The sequence below is a fragment of the Anabrus simplex genome, chromosome 1 (genome assembly GCF_040414725.1).
Source record: "Anabrus simplex isolate iqAnaSimp1 chromosome 1, ASM4041472v1, whole genome shotgun sequence".
Classification (NCBI taxonomy): Eukaryota; Metazoa; Arthropoda; class Insecta; order Orthoptera; family Tettigoniidae; genus Anabrus; species Anabrus simplex.
Genome location: NC_090265.1, coordinates 445,012,426 through 445,031,717, shown reverse-complemented (window position 1 = coordinate 445,031,717; position 19,292 = coordinate 445,012,426). Strand labels below are relative to the sequence as shown.

The window sequence follows — 19,292 nt, the reverse complement described above, 5'->3', positions numbered from 1 at the left end:
GACGCAACTTGTATCGACGTTTGCGTGCGAGTCGGCACAGGTTGCACTGTAGAAAATACTGTAAAACATAAGAATTGTGTAACTAGATATTCTGCACTCGAAAATAGGCAACGTCTGCTATTCGAAACCCCGACATCAAGTTCTCAGAGTTCACAATTTTCACAAGATCTCTGCAAGATGATGGTTTTGTCTGATATCACTTTAAAGAAACTTAACAGCCGAAGCTTCAGACAGTTTCTTGAAAAATATACAAAGCATCCTGTTCCCAACGAATCTACTCTCAGGAAGGACTATCTGACCCCTTGTTATGAAGAAATGTTGGATGTAATACGGCGTGGCGTGGGAGACAGTAAGATATGGGTTTCAATGGACGAGACCACAGACGTGGATGGAAGATATGTAGCAAATGTGATCGTTGGCACGCTGAAGGAAGACCGGCCTGGAGACACATTCCTCCTGACATGTGAAGTGCTAGAGAAGACAAACCATTCCACCATTGCAGTTCTCTTCGACAATTGAATGAATCTGTTGTGGCCAAACGGGACAAAGAGAGAGCACATTTTTCTATTTGTAACTGACGCTGCTCCGTATATGGTGAAGGCAGCCAAGGGACTTAAAATGCTATACCCGAAAATGATACATGTGACATGTCTTGCACGTGCCTTGCACAGGGCAGCTGAAGAAGTTAGAAGTAGCTACCCTGAAGTTGATAAATTAATATCGAACTGTAAGAAAGTGTTTGTCAAAGCTCCGCTTTGCGTTCAGAAGTTTCAAGAAGAAGCACCTTCACTACCCCTACCTCCCAAGCCAGTTATAACGCGATGGGGGACTTGGCTTGATGCCGCAGTGTACTATTGCAACAACTTAAATGTGTTGGAGAAGATTGTGAAGTCTTTTGATCCTGCAGAATCGTCCTCCATAAAAGCCACTCAAGATTTATTTTCAAGCACTACATTTAAAGCGGACCTGGCTTACATAAAGTCCAATTTTAATTCTTTATCTGGAGCAATCACGCAACTGGAAGTTTCAGGTGCAGACCTAAGCGATGCACTGGATGTTGTAAAGTGCATTGAACAGGAATTAAAGCATGCGAAAGGAACAATGGCATCTAGGGTGTGTAGAAAATTAGAAAATATACTGGAAAAAAATAGCGGACTTGTGTACCTACGTGGAATAAGTGACATTCTTTGTGGAAATCCTTCATCTGCAGATTTTCAGGAATTTTCTCCAACTCTATTCAAGTACGCTCCCGTTACATCATGTGATGTCGAAAGAAGTTTTTCTCGCTACAAGACGAAACTCAGCGACAACAGGAGGGGATTCTCATTCAACAATCTTAAGATGCATGTGGTCATAAATTGCAACAATTCTGATAATGGAGAATAGATCAGGTATGAAAGTTTCATTCATATAACATATGTTTTGTGTATAAATTAAAACTGATTGAATATTGAACAGTAAAATTACTGTAGTGTTTATGTCTTCCACAGAGTCCGTCCTTGCCTAGGAGTATGCAGTGTAACCTTAACGAGTTCATGAAATATTCATCATTTTAGTTGATTTTGGGTTAAATATTTCGAAGAATTAAACATTTTTTAACTCTAAATTAATTGCAGCCTGTAGCAATCGTTATAAAAGTGCTTCTATGTAACGTAGATGCTATTCATTAAGTCATTTTTTGAATTTTATAGGTCATATTTTTATGTTTTTTAGGTCATAAGTGCATACATATTTCATACATTTTTAGGTCATAGAAATCCGCCCCCTAGTGATCAGCAATAATACTTTGATATTTTTATAAGCCCCTTTGCACAAGTTTTGAAATTTGTTTGGTGTTTCCCACCTTTCAATGCACTTGATATTTTATAAGCTCCAGAAGAAAAGGTTTTCACATTTGTACTCTTGTGCTTATCACACCTTTTAATACTTTTCCCTCATCTTTAGAAAGGATGGATTAGTTTGCATTGTACCCGCAGATACACGGCGTAAAATACCTTCATGTTGGAACAAGTCATATCTAGTGTTTCCATATGCCTGTTGGATAGATTTTATTTGTATGTTCAGTAGTACGTTTTCTCACTTAACAAGGTCTGTTTTGTTGTCCCCTGCAGAAACTTGTTAATGAGGTTTTACTGTATTTCCACAGCTTCCCGTATAATCCTAGACCTGTACTCTTTAGTGTGGGTAAGAGCTTGAACCTCTTGGAACATGACATCATGTCCTCACAATAGGGCATGATAAGTTATTACTGACTTGTCTGGCTGGTTGAGATGGATGTTTCGTTGGTGTTCCCTGATGCGAGTATCAATGCACCAGCATGTTTGGCCAATGAATACTTTGCCACAAGTACAGGGAATTTTGTGCATCCCAGGGTGTAATAATGGAGACATTTTTTCCTTGGTTATACCTATACTGTGAGGAATTTTAGTGAAGGTGCCAAACACAATTTTTATTTTGTGCTTGCAGGGGACCTTGGCTATTCGATCTGTTGTATTGTGAATGTAAGGCACGTAAGCAGCCGCCTTCACTTCTTCACTCTGTGAGCTTTGCTTAGTTGTCCCTCTGGAATGCAGAGCTCTATGAATCTGTATATCATTTTAACCATTACTCTTGTCCGACTCGTTGGCTGAATGGTCAGCGTAGTGGCCTTCGGTTCAGAGGGTCCCAGGTTCGATTCCCGGCCGGGTCGGGGATTTTAACCTTCATTGGTTAATTCCAGTGGCCCGGGGGCTGGGTGTTTGTGCTGTCCCCAACATCCCTGCAACTCACACACCACACATAACACTATTCTCCAACACAATTACATGCAGTTACCTACACATGGCAGATGCCGCCCACCCTCGTCGGAGGGTCTGCCTTACAAGGGCTGCACTCAGCTAGAAATAGCCATATGAAATTAAATTAACCATTACTCTTCAATGTGATTTTGAACGTATCCATCTCCTGGATATTTGTTGGCTCACAAATCTCTGTCGCCCTCATAGTGAGTGATGTGAGAATGCCCTGTTCTTGTGCTGGATGTTGGTGAGAATCTGCATGGAGATAGCGATATGTGCGGGTAAGCTTATGATAGAAAGTATGTCCTAAGGAGCCGTCCAGATTCTTCTTTACTAGAACATCCAAGAAAGGAAGGCATTCTTCTACATAGCGAATTTAATTGCAGGATGCTGCTGATTTAGGTGGATTAGCAATAGATGAAGTTTTCCAGGACCGTATGTCCATACCACAAATCTATCATCAATATACCTCCACCATATAATAGGTTTGACGGTTATAAGAAGTTCCTACGTAATAAGTTTTCCTACCTAAGACGTGTGATATTCTCAGTCCCTTGATTGGTCGCATTAAGATATATGTATACTTCTCCCGTTTAAAGTGTTCTGGTATAACAAGGTTTCCTGGTAAAACAATTCAGATTTTAGAGCCTCTTGACGTATAAAACATTCATGCAATGCAGCTCATGGTTAGAACTCTCCCATCTCCACGCAAATTCTACTCTGTGTTTGACCGTTTGCAGGAATTCAAAGTGTCTAATATAACACAGGCACAATTTGCGCCATTGTCAGACTCTAGAACAACAGAGGCAGCCAGATGGGTGTTCATTTCAGTTGTTGGTATTGATGGATAAAGTAGGGTGTTAAAAATACACCTACCATTCTTGTCAGTTATTTCGTCGCATAGCAGCAACACGTCTTTGTTTTTTAGCTCTTCTTTAATTTTCTCCCTCCTCCTTTCACCGATCATGGGGATGTATTTCCGTCGGATCTTATTTGCTGATGGCAACTCTCCACTTCCCCGAACGTACTTATTAAACCAAGTACGGATAGCAGGGTCTAGTTTTTCTACTAGTATGTCAGCTTTCACGAACGCAGTAACAGTGTCTAAAAAGAACTCTTCTCTCAAATCCTACATGCGACAACCATCTGATAATGTTTCTTTCAATGTGGCCACTCTAGGAACACTAACTCATCTCCAATTTGCACTGTTTGTCTAAAGCATCCTTCCAGCAATAATCTAACCGACAATCACAATATTTGCACGTGAGAATGTCACAAGAAATTATAAATCGTTCAATCGTATACTCTGTAAGCCTGTCCGTGCAGACACTGCTACCTACAGCATTTTTTAAAACAAATTATTGTGATGTCCAGTAACAAACATTGTTATCACATGGTTGACTGTAGTCACACACCAGTATAAAATTCTAATACGCAAAATTTATTTTTGAATTCCTTTCATACATTAACATACATACATACATACATACATACATACATACATACATACATACATACATACATACATACATACATACATACATACATACATACATAATCATTACAGACAGTTATGCCTTTCAGTCTGCAACCCACTGTGAATTTCCTAATCATCACCACAATCCCCTATTTGCAACTAGTGCTGTGGCCTCATTTAGTTCTGTACCTCTTATTTTTAGATTGTTAGAAACCGAGTCTAACCATCGTCGCCTTGGTTCCCCTCTACTTCTCTTACCCTCCATAACACAGTCCATTATTCTTGTAGGTTACCTATCCTCCTCCATTTGCTTCACATGACCCCACCACCGAAGCCGGTTTATGGGTACAGCTTCATCCATCGAATTCATTCCTAAATTAACCTTTATCTCCTCATTCCGAGTACCCTCCTGCAATTATTCCCACCGGTTTGTACCAGCAATCATTCTCGCTACTTTCATGTCTGTTACATCTAACTTATGAATAAGATATCCTGAGTCCATCCAGCTTTCGCTCTCGTAAAGCAAAGTTGGTCTGAAAACAGACCGATGTAAAAATAGTTTCGTCTGGGAGCTGACTTCCTTCTTACAGAATACTGCTGATCGCAACTGCGAGCTCACTGCATTAGTTTTACTACACCTTGATTCAATCTCGCTTACTATATTACCATCCTGGGAGAACACACAACCTAAATACTTGAAATAATCTACCTGCTCCAGCTTTGTATCCCCAATCTGACATTAAATTCAGTTGAATTTCTTACCTACTGACATCAATTAAGTCTTTGAAAGGCTAATTTTCAAACCATACTCATTCCACCTATTTTCAAGTTCCAAGATATTAGACTGCACGCTTTCGGCACAATCTGCCATTAAGACCAAGTCGTCAGCATAGGCCAGACTGCTTACTACATTTCCACCTAACAATCTCTCCCTGCCACTCTATACCTTTCAGCAGATGATCCATGTAAACTACGAACAGCAAAGGTGAATGATTACAGCCTTGTCGAACCCCTGTAAATACCCTGAACCAAGAACTCATTCTATCATCAATTCTCACTGAAGCCCAATTATCAACATAAATGCCTTTGATTGCTTTTAATAATCTACCTTTAATTCCATAGTCTCCCAGTACGGCTAACATATTTCCCCCTCGGTACCTTGTCATGTGCTTTCTCTAGATCTACGAAACATAAACACAGCTATCTATTCTTCTCGTAGCATTTTTCAATTGCCTAGCGCATGCTGAAAATCTGATCCTGACAGCTCCTCTGTGGTCAGAAACCACACTGGTTTTCATCCACACCACCACAATCCAAGACAGTCGCCGTGTAACGAGACTAATTATATATATATATATAAAATTAGAGTTTTGCCTGCACATTGCTCAGAATTTGAAAAGAATGATTTTTGTGTATCGGTCATGGCCAGAGTAACAAGGAAATGCAATTCTTTACTTTCCATAATTTCTGTCTGTATGTATGTACACACATTACAAGATATTAGAATCATTCTGTATTGACAGTTTTCACTTTACAAAGGTGAAAAATGAAGGTATCCTCCTCTCATTTTTCACCTTTGTAAAATGTACACACATCACGAGAAAACGGCTGAAAAGTATTTAATAAAAATCGGTATGTAAACTCGGGAGATGAGCCTCTACAATCTAGGCTATAAATTATTTTATTCACTCTGACTGAAATGGTAGTTTAGGGGAAGGCCTAAAATGTAATTCTCAAATATTTACATTATTAGTGGCCCTATCAATAAATACTACATAACTGAAGTTATATAGAATTAAATTTCCAATCATTTATGTCTTATATATTTTTACCGTACCGGCTATAACAACACAGATATTCATGAATTTGTATTTTTGTTGGCAAGGCCATATCAATGCCAAGACATGAGAAAATGGGTAAACAGATTTAATAAAAATCAGTATATAGTGTCAGGGAATAAGAAACTACAGTCTAACCTATAAACAATTTTATTCACCCAGGACAAAATGGTAGTTTAGGGGAAGGCATCTGAAATTTAATTTTTAAATACCTATGTTACTGGCCCTAACAAAAAGTACTACATAACGAAAGTTATAGAGAATAAAATTTCTGATCATTTATGTTTTACTCAGTTTTACCGTACCGACTATGATAAGAGTGGTATTTCAAAGTCGGAGGAAAACTAAATGTGAAGGCCTACAATATCGAAAGCGCACATTGGTCAACAACAACGTTACATTGACCATCGTTTGTTGTGATGTTCTTAGTCTCTTAGGCTGCCACTCAACTCCAATAGATGAGATTACTGCTGCGTACCAAACATTGGTGGGATAGCTGGGGAATTGTTTCCCGTGTGTGGTGAAATATTCTGATATGCTGGTACATAAACACACTGGTTCATCATTCAATCCCTTCTCTGACACACTGTTTTGAATGAGCCGTGTGCATACTTAAGGCAGAGGCTCACTTAGTAGCAGCAGCAGCAGTAGTAGTAGTAGTAGTATGACCTGGCCTAGAATTACAATTTAGGCCTATTCCTAATTATAGTACCACAATTCACTAAATAATTCAAAATTCAAGAAAAGAGCCGTTTCTTAAGAAAAGCTTCAGGCTCTCCACTTTTTATTAAATTCTACATTCATTTTATTCCAAATTAGCAGTGAAGAGGGGTTTTCTCCTCTGGCTTGGAGGAAAAATTTGCCTCCGTGTCAGATAGATTTTTCCGCCACTAATTGAGATTTTCCGACTCATCAGGTATTCCTATTAAAGATGACTAAAAGGACATAGTTTTTGCCCTGGGACTCTACACTATTCCCCCTGCCCTCAGAGATTAAAGTGTTTTCTACGGCTCACGACTGTCTGTGGCCTGGTCATTCCAGCTCTGGAACTTTGGACTGTTAGACTGTCAGCATAGTACTGATCATTAAAGGTGAGAAAATGTGTAATTTTTTAATATGATTGAGTATTTCATATGATCGTGACATTCCTACAGGGATCATAGTACTGATCTACGTTGAATTCAGTTGGGAATACCTCTAAGACAGTCTTTTTGAGGATGTAAAAAGGCAGGTGGAGAGTGAGCATGTGCCATTGACAGAAAAGATGATTGGTGACTTCCCCATCGTGTTTCTAGGGTAATGTTAAGAGCTATGCAATTTAATACAATCTTGGTCACAAGGTGTTCACTACCTAAGCTAGAACTCTGTATATAATGTAGAATTCCGTAGCGAAGCACGGGTACATCAGCTAGATGAAAACATGTCACAGTATCGATCGCCCCTCGAGAAATGATATAATTGACCATTCTTGAATTTACACCAAACAGTTCGAATATCAGCTTGCGGACAAGGATGTTTCGAGTGGAGTGGAAAAATATTTATAAAAATATTTTCATTTAGTAGATTGTGGTGTTATTAATAGAATTCACGTTATTTTGTGATTTAAATTCATTACTGGACAGCAGAAAATGTGTAAATACAAGAAAATAAACCATCCTAACTTCTAAATAGGATTTTTCATTTTACTGCTAATTAACAAGCACTAACACCTCTACTGATATACTGGCCCTTTACTGTGTCAAGCTTAAATTTCCTGGGTAGCCTAGCTTTTAAAGTTGCTGATATTTTTTCAATAAAATGTGCCCAGAATTTGGCCTACAGACTCAGTGGACACTCAGCAGAAGCTGATGGTCTCCCAACGAGAGATCGTATTAGGAGCTGAACTGAGTGCAACAGTTGTTCAGCCAAATTATTTCTGAACTGTGCGAAATGTATATTTGTCTTTGTGATTTCTCTCAGAATGACAATGCTGTTGTACAATACAACACAAAAAAGTTAAAAGAACATTTTTTGGTATCCCTTCCCATATCTCCTCACAACAGGACAGCAACACAGCCTCTGATCCTGATTGTCCAACCCACCCATGTGTTTATTGTATTTTACAACAAGTTTTGGTTTCAGAATTATCTTGGGATTTGCATTTCGCTTTTACCTTTGTGTAACAATTTCCTCATACTCAGGTTTCTCATCTGATGTTGACAGTATCGTCACATCTTTCATATCCTTCCATTTCAAACACAACATACCATTACATGTGGAGAAAGAAAGCTCCCCTTTCTTTAGTTTGACTTGCTTTAGCTGCTTAGGCATGTCTTTCCTATTTTATCTTACAGTGCCTACTGCATACTCCCTTTTCAATTGTTCCTGCAAGAATAGAACGTGGGGGGGGTTTGAATTGTACCAATTGTCCATGTATATTTCCCTCCTTTTACCATAGAAATCAGAGCACATTTCCAACACAATTCTTTCACTGACAAGAAATTTGGATAATTTCAAGGGGATGTTTTCCTCTTTTCCAGTATAAATTTACGAAGTCCAACAATATCCAGAATTACAATCACATGCCTTATAAACTTTTAATGCCAAAACAAGCCCTTTTCGAAGGATTGAACCAAATGTATGAAAGCCCCCCACAAAATGCCATCAAACTTTCAATGAAAATTTCCCTTCCTGGAAAAAATATTTTCTTGAATGATTTTCAAATCATGTCTATTACAGGTCTAATTTTCTTTAGTTTATCCTTACAGTTCATTGAAGAAACATGTAAATATTCTGGAACGTTTGTGAAATTGTCTCTAGACATCGTTTCCACAAAAATGGGGTAATGTGAAAATTTTTTTAGTGCTCCAGTAATCATCGAGGTTAGGTTGCTTATTTTGCGACATTATAATTATTAGGAAAAAAATAGGCTTTAATTTCATCTAAAGATACATCTATCCACTTGTTGGAAGAATCCCTACCAGCCATACCTGCATCACGAGCATACTTGTTCGTTTAATTTATGATATGTTCCCAGAAATTATTGCCCAAAAACTGACTGAACATGTCTAATTCTGTACGAGATTCAGAAAGCTGTCTGGAAATTACTGGACTGATTCTTGACTTAGCAGTGAAGTTTATTTTTTAAGGGAGTATTTGAATCATCTGTCCAGTCACATGGTATATCTTTATTCACACACACATCATGTTCCTCACTACTTGTATTTTCATCAAAATCATCAACTATAGATTCCTCATCATTCACTTCATCACTGTCTCACTCAATATTTCATTCACCCAACCTACAAACTCCTCACATTCCATTTTGATTAGGCCTGGGCTTCACCATTGCCACGATGTAAACATAAACAAGCCCGGTGCTACCTCTTCAAAAATGCATTCACAGAAACTAAATTATTGATAGAACACAATCGATTTCAAGCTAGGAACATACAAAGACTTCAATTTACTCGTAGGGAGTACCATAACAGTGCTATCTGTTGATAGGAATAAGAAATATGACTCTCAAAATGCTGGGCAGGTGCTGTCAGTCTTTCAACATACTGACAGTGGGAAGTTGTGGACGAGCAGTGCCTGTCCTTCAACTCCAATCGGTTAACTCCCATACATGCTGGTGGCTATACAGTCCCCATTAAATTAAATGTGACAAACACCATGAATTTCATCCTATAAATGAAGTTACGTGTATGAGCCATCTGCACGATGCCCAAATTATAATTCGTGCATGTTCTATAAGGGATAGTGAGGCACTTCCAGGCTATGAACGATACTAGATACTTCGTGTTCTTCTTCTTCTTCCTTCTTCTTCTTCTTCTTCTTCTTCTTCTTGAGTATGGTTACCCAGTTGAACTTCCTCTTAAAACAGTAATAATCATTTCCACCGTTCTACTACAATATTTTCCACGTTATGGTGGGGATACGGTTGCAAATTGTGTATTATTTGTACCATATTAGTATCCACTGCGAGTGCTGATGTCACTGGAGAGATTTTCTACTGTGAACTGGTTTTATGATTTTCATAAATATGTAATTTGAGTCCAAACTGTCGAGTATTCTATCAGAATATATTATTATTACCAAGGTTCGGATGTTAAGGAAAAGCCATTTTTTTTTCCTGAGCTCATATTACCTGAAATCTGAAAAATAAGTTTGAATGACGGGTCCCTGACCATGTTTAAAGCAATCTGATGTTGCCTATAAATGCATATTTTGGCCACTTTTATTGTTTGGTCATATTTTGCTCATTTTAGTGATATAAGGTCATATTTGGTAATAATTTCCACATTTTTGTTTAAATTGAGGCGTCGAGTTTCAAATAGTGTAATAGATATATTTTTCTTTCTTTCTTTTCCTGGAACAGGCAGGTAGCAGGTTTAGAAGACCCGATTCTAAGAAGGCACTCCTCTACGGATGTCTTTTAGCACACATTTCTGGACAAGTTAGATTGGGATACTGTACGCGTGAGGTCACAGAACATGACGATATTGTGTTTCCGCCTTTCAATAGGATGTCACTCTAATAGCAATATTTAGCTCAGAAGCAATTAGCAAACAAGGAAATGCCATGTTATATCTCACCCAGTTCTTCCTTGCAGGGTCGAGTTAAAGCTCCCTTGCACTTTCACTACCAACGGATTTCAGCAGATTCGTCACACTTCTAGTACTGCAGTGAACCCCATCATGCTGAAAGTGAAGTGTAGTGAAGCTGTAAAGTTAAGAAAGTATGTGAAAGAGTTCAGTGAAGAGACGTTCAGTACTGACGGAACAATTCTTTTTTGCAAAAGCGTGTGAAGTTAAGGTAGCGGCGATAAAGCGATTTAATGTGCAACAGCACTGCGCTACAGCTAAGCATAAAAGCTGCGCAAATCAAAAGTCTTCCGAACAGAGCAGGCATGCTCTTTTGTTTGATACAGCAAAATCTTCGTCAACCAAACTTTCCGATTTCTCAAAAGACCTGTGCGTGGTATCTACCAATATTCTGCTTAAAGTGAACAAAAAACACTTCCGAAAAAACTTAACTAAATACACAACAGATTCAATCCCAGATGAGGCAACATTGCGAAAAAAGTTATTTGCTCTCCCGTTATGAAGATACATTTCGAAAAATTAGAATTAGAGTAGGCAACAATAGCGTGTGGTTATTTGTTGATGAAACTACGGATGTTAGGTATGTTGCGAATGTTGTAATTGGCATGCTTCTCGTGCATCGTCCGAGCCATGTATATTTATTTCATTCGGAGGTTCTAGATGCAGCTAACCATTCCACAATTGCAATACTTTTTGACAATGCCATGAAGCTTTTGTGAGATGGTGAAGTTAAGCGACAACGAATCTTGCTGTTACTAATCGATGCTGCACCATATATGGTGAAAGAAGCAAGGGGACTAAAGGTACTTTACCCAAAAATGGTCCATTTAACGTGTCTTGCTCACGGATTGCACAGAGTTGCTGAACAGATACGGCAGAATTTTTCTGATGTTGACCGGTTAATCTTGAACGTCAAGAAAATATTTGTGAAGGATCCACGAAGGGTGGCAAAATTCAAAGATGACGCACCTTCGCTTCCTCTTCGTCCTCAGCCAGTACTGACCCGATGGGAAACGTGGCTTAACGCAGTAGAGTACTACTGTGAACACTACGAAAATGTGCAAGAAATTTTATTTACTTTTCACAGTAGTGAGGCGCCGTCAAAAAAAACTGCACAGGAATTGTCTTCCAATGATTTGCAGGGACAATTAGTACATACATTTCTTCAAATTATAGAGATCTATTGAAAACTATCTCCCGCCTAGAAACTGCTGGTTTAGATTTATGTGAGAGTTTGGGAATAGTAAAAAGACATGGCATCCAAAGTAGAACAAGCAAGAGGTACAGTGTCAGTTGCGGTGAAGAACAAACTCAGTAAGGTGCTGAGTGCAAATGAAGGATACGCAACAATGTGCAGAATTGGTAAAATTTTAGAGGGTAATGGACTTGGTTTAGGAAAAAACGACCCGCAGCTAAGCAGCAGTGAACCGACTATGTTTAAAAACTCTCCTGTGACATCATGTGATGTAGAAAGGAGCTTCTCCCAGTACCAAAAAATACTGAGTGACCTTCAAAGGAGATTTCTTTTCGACAGCCTGAGAGTGTACATGGTCGTGATGTGCAACGCTGGCAAAGAAGAAGATTGAGAGGTATGTACGATTATGAACTCAAACTTCCTAATAGGCAGTGTCTTTTAACTTATGCCGACAGACATCATAAAGCATGCTAATACGGTTTTTTTTTTTTTGTGTTTCCTAAATGTAAAATTTATATGTATTGAATAGGTGACAAAATAAACCATTTAGCATCCTACATTCAGTATCTTCAATAAATTCCTAAATGTAAAATTTATATGTACTGAATAGGTGACAAAATAAACCATTTAGCATCCTAAATCCATCTTAAATCGCCTACGAGAACGCAAATCCCTAATGGTAACAGGTAGGGTATTCCACAACCTCGCGGCAATGACTACAAAGGAACAGTTGTAAGTCCTGGAGTGACAGAAATAATGTTAAACAGGAGCCAGATTGTGTATCGTGGTTATGATAAGAGGAGGGGTAATTAAATTTTGATGAGAGATAATTTGGTACACTTGAGTTTTAAACTCCATGCAGAAGGGACGACATGTGGAGACTGCAACTCTCATGAACACGAAGCGATGACAACTCCCTGCAATAAGCTGAAATACGCGAATCATATCGCAGCTTAAATATGAATCGAATACGGGTGATTAAACTCCATTCGAGCATCTTGTTACTGTCTTGAGATATGTACGTAAGTACAGTGTCGCAGTAGTCTAGAATTGGTAAGATTAGGGATGTTACCAGTTGTATTTTAAGATGTTTTAGAAATATAGTAGGGCAGCGTTTTGAGAGATAAAAAAGGGATTTCTGCACTTTTAAGGCATATATTTGTCACTTGTTCAGTCCAATTTAATGTCTCAGTCATAACAACACCTAAGTTTCTTACTGACGTACAATAGGGTATGACAATCTTATTTAAAATTTTCCTGCTTTTTAAAGCAATTTCCAAAAAAAGTTTAAAATACTTGAAACAGAAAATCATGCGAATTCAATTTTCGAATCTAAAATGAAGCTTTGGGGTACGGTTCCACTTCAAAGAGAAAGGCTAGTGTTCTTCGTAAATCTACACAGCAGGTACAGTGGAACCTTGGATTGCGAGCATAATTCGTTCCGGTAACATGCTTGTAATACCAATATAAATGGTCCGTTATTGGACATTATAAATTTTCCAGCTAACTCATTCCTGGTCACCAGCGTTTCGCCCTCGTGTGCTAGGCTGGGCTCATCAGTTGGTACCTAGCACACCTACCAAGACGCTGGCTAGTGCATACCATGGAGGCCACTGCGTAAGCTAATTGTAGCCACCGGCAGTGCCAATGCACTATGAGACACTTTGTCCCATTATCAAAAATTGATGCCTGCTTGGCCATCAGATGATATAGATGTTGATTCCCATAGGGAATATCTATATCATCTGTTCAGTCCAATTTAATGTCTCAGTCATAACAACACCTAAGTTTCTTACTGACGTACAATAGGGTATGACAATCTTATTTAAAATTTTCCTGCTTTTTAAAGCAATTCCCAAAAAAAAAGTTTAAAATAATGGGACAAAGTGTCTCATAGTGCATTGGCACTGCCGGTGGCTAAAATTAGCTTACGCAGTGGCCTCCATGGTATGCACTAGCCAGCGTCTTGGTAGGTGTGCTAGGTACCAACTGATGAGCCCAGCCTAGCACACGAGGGCGAAACGCTGGCGACCAGGAATGAGTTAGCTGGTAAATTTATAATGTCCAATAACGGACCATTTATATTGGTATTATAAATTTACTCATTCGGAGCAAATATTTCAGATTCTCTATGGGAATCAACATCTATATCAACATGCTTGTAATCCAAAGCGCTCATATATCAAAGCAAGTTTTCCCATAAGAAACAATTTGAACGCAGATGATTCGTCCACAACAAAAAAATATTTATTCGCATAACATTTCTAAAATAAAATATAACGTAGAACAACTTAAAGTGCACTTTTCCTTACAATAGAATCATTGTTGGTGTGAGGGAGACGAGAGATACTGTGTAGTTACTGTGTAGCACGAATTTCACTAATGGAATCACTGCTATCTGTTGGCTCACTGGAATTGTTTTCTTTTCGTGCAACTTTAACGAGAAACCTGTCCAATGACTGTTGCTTTTGCCTCTTTTTGAGGATTTCACAAAAATGTGACATTGCATTGTCATTGAACTGATTCACTGCTCGCACTGCTACAGCTTTATCCGGGTAGTGTTTTTCTACAAAATTTTGCACTGTTTCCCACATTTTGCATTTATCCCGAATCTCAGTTGAAGTGAGAGATTCCAGTGACTTTTCCTCCTCTTCCCCGGACGAGATCTCCATAACCTCCTCCTGTTGTTCCCGATGCAGGTCCATCAGTTCGTTGGTGGTCACTCATTGGCTATGTTCTTCCACCAGTTCTTGAATGTCCACGTCATTCACCTCCAGCCCCATGGTCTTCCCTAAGGACACAATTTCATGGACAATCGGCGGCTCACTGTCACCAACAATCCCCTCAAAGTCACGTTCAAGAACACAGTCATGCCACAGCTTTCCCCAAGCAGTAGTGAGAGTTCTCTTGGTCACTCCATCCCTGGCTTTTTCGATGATCATCAGGCAGTTAACAATGGTGAAAGGATTTCTCCCAAACTCTCGAAGGTTAAGGTTTAATTCTTCGGTCACTTAGCATTGCTGGAATAGTGCTTTGGTGTATAGCTTCTTGAAGTTCGAAATGACTTGCTTATCCATAGGCTGAAGTAGTGGAGTAATGTTGGGAGGTAGGAACTTAACCTTAATGAACTTGAATTCCTCCAGTAAGTCGTCCTCAAGGCCTGGAGGATGAGCAGGAGCATTGTCCATAACCAGCAAGACTTTGAGTGGCAGATTATTTTCTGAAAGGTATTTCTTCACTACAGGACCAAAGACCTCGTTCATTCATTCAACAAACGAACAGGGGAGGAGAAAACGTAGGCACACGTGGCGCTCGTATTGCGGAACCTCGCTCGCTTGTCAAGTTACAATTTATTTAAAATGTTTGCTTGTCTTGCAAAACACTCGTAGACCAAGTTACTCGCATTCCGAAGTTTCACTGTATTGCCTTTTTCTGCTTCTCGAGTCACTAAGTGTAGCATTTTGTGTGAAACCGAATAGCAATAGTTTCTTAATCCATTTACATATTTTAACAGTTCTTTTACAATTTCAACATAATAGCCTGATTTTGGTCGCAAAAATGATAAGGCTGTCTTCTTGGCAGACTGCACTGTCCTGTTTACCTACACCTGATGGCATTACACAAAACTCATGCAGGGCTACTGTTATTTTCTGCGAACGTGATCACTGTTAATTTAAACTGAGCACTGTAATTCCTGTTTTCTACCCAGCATTAACCACTTTTCTGTAAAAATAACTAGCACAGAGATCAAGTGCATGCCTTCCATATGGTTAAACAGCATACTAGTGATGAGAATACAAATTGATGGCTGTCCATTGAAATACATGAAATACAGTAGAAGTCCGCTATAGCGAGTAAGGCATGTAATGAGATCTTCATTATCCCGACAATGTTTTGCTGTCCCTTCAAAATTCCTATATTAAACTGTGTATTATCCTTCGGTTACAGAGAGAGCCCTATCCCTGAGGCATCCATTATTACGAGCGATTAAGTGCGCGCGACTTTTTCCGTTACCGATATTTATGCACCCTAGTGATTATGTTGCATGCAATCTATTATCTTTGGAATCGTTTCCTCGCTATGTACACTAGCGAGTTCTCTCGTCGACATTCAAAGGCAATGTCAGAGTCGATTAGTAATACCCGTCGACTGCTGTTCCGTAAAGAAAATTCAAATGAAAGAGAACATATTTTTGTAATAAATGCGTAAACGTGTCCGATAACAGTTCTTAAAGGCTGACTAAACGATCGCCTAATTTTAATGCTAAATACTGCAATTAAGAAAAAATGGAATACACCTCGAGATATGGCAGAGTGCATAATTGATTTCAGAGGTTAGTTTATATTGTCTCGTGTCTGGTTAAATTACGGAAAGGTTATTATCACATAAATTTATAGCGAGAAGGTTATCATTTCTCTACTGGTGCTTGAAGTATGTTTTTCATCGTATGTATAGAACAGTCAAGTTAGGATAGGTGATGCTGTTGAATAAGGAAACTGAAACGTTTGCCACAAAATGCAATCGATCATCTTTGGTACAGTATAGTTTTCTATGTGCTTTTGCAAGCTCTCTCGTCGACATTCAAAGGCGATGTGGGAGTCGATACGTAATACCCAATGACTGCTGTTCTCTAAAGAAAATTCTAAATGAAAGAGGATAAGTTTTCGTAATACATGCGTAAATAACATCGCCGATAGCAGTTGTTAACTCGTTAAAAGTAACGGGTGAAGTGAACGATCTCATAATTTTAATGTTATATACTGGAATTAAGTAAGAATGTGGTACACCTCAAGATATGGCAGCGTAGGCCTACATCACTGATTTCAGAGGATAAGTACTATTTTCTTGCGTCTAGTTCAATTTCGGAAAGGCTATTCACATGTAAATTTTTAGCGAGGTAACTCATTTCTCTACATGCGTTTCAAATATGTTTTCATGAGACATATAAGATTAGGTCAGGTGACGCCATTTGAAGAAGAAAACTCTGGAGTGATACCGTATTATTCTGAATCCGAGACTCTACGTTTTTTCCCCTCAGAATCTCATGCGAAAAATCAAGGGTCGTCTTGCATTTATGGCCTAACAGTAAAGAATACCACTGGCAACTACCGCGGTAACCACGCTGCTTCTTTTCACCCCCGCACACACATACACACACAAAAATCGTTGACAAACGACCGCCTCTTTATTATACATCGCTATCCGTGACAACAAGTGTACAGTGCCTGTGTGTAATGTCACTGGATCTCTGGAAATAGTGAAGAGAGAATGACATTCTATTAGCCCCTACAAAAACATTTCTCAAATCTGCAGAATGGCATCAAAACATGCGAGCTTTCAAATTCTTAGAAAGGCCACGGCTACTCAGTGGCAGAGTTACAACGCGTCTACTGTACCTGACTCTTAGTAAAATTAAGTTTTATAGACAGCAGGAATATTTTCGTGATGGATAGTTGTAAATATTTGTGGAGTAGGTATTGCCAGCAAATTTTCAATGGGTTCTTGCCAATATTATGATGCCAATTTTAAGGTAAAGGTTATTAAACACTCGGAAATGTAGAATAATTGTGCAGCTGCAAGAAAATATGGCATAGGCCTAAATAAAACTAATAATTGGAGTCTGTGTGAAGACAAAGATAGCTAAACAATGTGTCCTGTACAAGATATTGTTAGGTACATGCAAGAAAAATGCAAGGGCGGAATGGCTATACCGTGGTGCAATAAACTCGTTTGTTGACCTTGAATGTCCGCGATTAGACCTATACATCGCTAGCCGCTGAAGTTGGCCAAACCCAACAAGCGAGATGTGCGTGTAGCGGCAGCCGGCTACATCTGATGCTGAGTAAAAGTATAACAGTTTTATAGACAGCAAGAATATAGAGACGCATGGAATAGATATTGCAAGGAAATTTTCAACGGGTTCTCATCGGTATTATGATGCCAATGTTAAATTAATGGTCATTAAACCTGCGGAAATAAAGAACAGTTGTACAGCCGCAAAAAGTGCGGCATAACGAAAGCCAATGTTCGGCGTCTAAAAATGCGTAATGTACAGAAAAGCATTCATATGATTTCACAAACCACTTTTTGAGCCTGATTTAAATTTTTTGAAGGAAAAAGTGGGGGTTGTCTTGGATTCGGAAAAACGGGTACTATAATTTTTTCAGAATGAAATTAAACACACACTTTCACGTAGTATTGGATTTCATAAAATAACAAACAAGTAAGCCGTAGTGTGGATATCATCCGTGGAAACGCAAGCTTTGAACGAACTAATTGCTGTTTCATACCGATTTTAATGTGTACGGGGGGGTTTCCGACTTTTATTAAAAATTGCAGATATAACTACAATCCGCTATAGCGAGTGAATTTTCCGCTGTTGTGAATTCTCGCTATAATGGACTTCTACTGTAGTATGGCTACGTCTAGGCAGGTATTAAATGTCACAAATGTTTATGGAAATAATCGTTATGCTTTATTCTGTTCACCCCTTCAAGTTTTCCTTGGCAGCATGCACCATGATAAATGTTAAAATCAATCACTGATCTGTGTTGGTAAAGGGAACATAAGAAGGGAGCAACAAGGTCAAGCATTAAAACACATTAGAGGAAAACTCCAGATACACACTTACTGTCATCTTCAAATATTTATGAGCAGAGTACCTTTCTATACAGGTAGCACTGAGTGAATGACATTAAATAATCTGACATTAAGACAGAAGTACATCAATGTTACCTTTCACGAGGTGGTGACACTTCTCGTTCTGATTTGATGACTTTGCGAACTGCTTTGTCATGGCTATCTTCTCTTGATGGAGCAACTGTGACAGGTGCTGGAAGAGGTTTCTTCTGAGGTTTCTCGTTTGATCGTGATTCAGGCGATCGATCTCTTACTTTGACTTTATTATTCTGTTCAGGTGAATGAGATCGTGATTCACGAGGTTTCTTTCTAGATGCAATATTGGATACAATCCGGACTTCATCATGCAAAGATGGTGATCTGCGTAGAGAAAATATAAAACAGAACTTCAAAAATGTCATCAATAAAATAAGATATAGAAGGCAAGAACACCTGATAAAATGAAGTTCACACACACACACACGCGCGCGCGCGCGCGCGCACGCTCTCTCTCTCTCTCCCCCCCTCTCTCTCACTCACTCACTCACTCACTCACTCACTCACTACTAAAATAGTTCCCTTATTCAGATAGTTTGAAACCAAACTGGGCTAAGACAGGGCAGTGTATTGTCTCCACTTATACATATATGATTATGGATGAAATTCTTAAGGAAACAAAGGCAACATATAAAGAGGATATGAAAATAATACTGTTTGCAGATAACATAGTGATCTAGGGAGTCAACAACACAAAAGGCAAAATCCAACTAGAGGCTTTAAATGACAATTTTGAGAAATGTG

General features: G+C 38.8%; 1 protein-coding gene across 3 annotated transcripts in view; it reads right to left on the bottom strand.

The window, feature by feature from the left end:
* The window catches only part of Srrm1 (Serine-arginine repetitive matrix 1), a 638,713-nt gene that overhangs the window by 131,343 nt on the left and 488,078 nt on the right, over positions 1–19,292 (bottom strand). For all 3 annotated transcript variants that reach the window (XM_067135198.2, XM_067135197.2, XM_067135199.2), the window contains one exon: positions 18,609–18,872. In XM_067135198.2, the coding sequence (XP_066991299.2) occupies positions 18,609–18,872 (264 nt within the window). The remainder of the gene's footprint in view (positions 1–18,608; positions 18,873–19,292) is intronic.